General features: G+C 44.2%; 1 protein-coding gene across 1 annotated transcript; it reads right to left on the bottom strand.

Moving 5' to 3' along the window:
- Window positions 1–226: 226 nt before the first annotated feature.
- Window positions 227–1351, bottom strand: LOC140512748 (glyceraldehyde-3-phosphate dehydrogenase-like). The gene has a single exon (XM_072622096.1). It carries the CDS (start codon window positions 1334–1336, stop codon window positions 341–343), a length of 996 nt encoding a protein of 331 aa, XP_072478197.1. The 5' UTR covers window positions 1337–1351; the 3' UTR covers window positions 227–340.
- Window positions 1352–1579: the final 228 nt, after the last annotated feature.

Genomic DNA, 1579 nt, shown 5'->3' with positions numbered 1-1579 from the left:
TGTTCCCGTTTAAAATGCAATCATAGTGTTGAAAGCACTTTATAAATTTAAAAGCACTCTATAACAACCAGAAAACATTATACTAAATACTTTCATGACCTTGTTTTATTTTATTTTATTTTATTTTATTTTATTTTATTTTTTGCACTGAAGGTGGTGACTTTATTGGTAGTACACAATACAGGACTCTAGGCTTCTGCCCCCTACTACAGGGGTGTATTGGGACAAGGATGTGAATGGGACATGGTATCCCCAGTACAGGAACATAAGTTAGGAATATAGGTTCCCCAGTGGTGGAACTCCTTTTTTGACTGGGGATGAAGATCCATAGCTTTCCACTTTACTCCTTGAAGGCCATGTAGACCATGAGGTCCACTACACGGTTGCTGTAACCATACTCATTGCCATACCAAGAAATGAGCTTGACAAAGTGGTCATTGAGGGCAATACCAGTGCCAGCATCAAAGGTGGAAGAGTGGGTGTTGCTGTTAAAGTCACAGGATACAAACTGGTCCTCTGTGTGGCCCAGGATGCCCTTCAAGGCTCCCTCTGATGCCTGTTTCACCTCTTTCTTGATATCATCATATTTGGCAGGTTTCTCCAGGCAGCAGGTCAGATCCACAGCAGATACATTGGGAGTAGGAACACAGAAAGCCATGCCTGTGAGCTTCCCATTCAGCTCAGGTATGACCTTGCCTACAGCCTTAGCAGCACCAGTGGAAACAGGGATGATGTTTTGGGCAGCACCATGCCCATCACACCACAGTTTAACAGAGGGACCATCTACTGTCTTCTGGGTAGCAGTAATGGCATGGACTGTAGTCATGAGTCCTTCCACAATGCCAAAGTTGTAATGAATGACCTTGGCCAAGAGGGCCAAGCAGTTGGTAGTGCAGGAAGCATTCCTGACAATCTTAAGGGAATATTTCTCATGGTTCACCCCCATCACGAACATTGGGTCATCAGCAGAAGGGGCAGAGATGATGATCCTCTTGGCTCCACCCTTCAAGTGAGCCTCAGCCTTTTCCATCATGGTAAAGACTCCAGGGGACTTTACAGCATACTCATCTCCAGCATCTCCCCATTTGATGTTGGTGGGATCTCTCTCCTGGAAGATGGTAATGGCTTTTCCATTGATCACCAGCTTCCCATTCTCAGCCTTGACAGTGCCCTTGAACTTTCCATGGGTGGAGTCATATTGAAACATATAAACCATGTAGTTGAGGTCAATGAAGGGATCATTGATGGCCATGATGTCTACTCCACCTGAGGTGAATGCAGCCCTGATCACCAGGTGTCCAATACGACCAAATCCATTGACTCTGACCTTCACCATCTTGTTTCTGGGATGCTACTGAAGTAGCAGATCCTGGCACCAAGCTTGGGAGAAAAGCTGAAAGCCATGACCTTGTTTTAAATGGCAAAAGAGTAGAAGTTATACAGAAGAGCATTATGTCTTCATAGATCCATGGAATCTCAGAAGTGGAAGGTATTTTGAATCAATTGATCAACCAATCAACAAACATTTATTAATCTAAATGTGGTAGCTCACACCTATGTTCCTTGATGTCTGGTAGTC

This window comes from Notamacropus eugenii, chromosome 6, assembly GCF_028372415.1.
Source record: "Notamacropus eugenii isolate mMacEug1 chromosome 6, mMacEug1.pri_v2, whole genome shotgun sequence".
Lineage (NCBI taxonomy): Eukaryota > Metazoa > Chordata > Mammalia > Diprotodontia > Macropodidae > Notamacropus > Notamacropus eugenii.
The sequence above is the reverse complement of the archived record's forward strand: the minus strand, read 5'-3'. Positions and strand labels throughout refer to the sequence as shown.

Excerpts from the sequence above, each read along its gene's own strand:
- LOC140512748 (XM_072622096.1), bottom strand. The coding sequence starts at position 1,336 with ATGGTGAAGGTCAGAGTCAATGGATTTGGTCGTATTGGACACCTGGTG.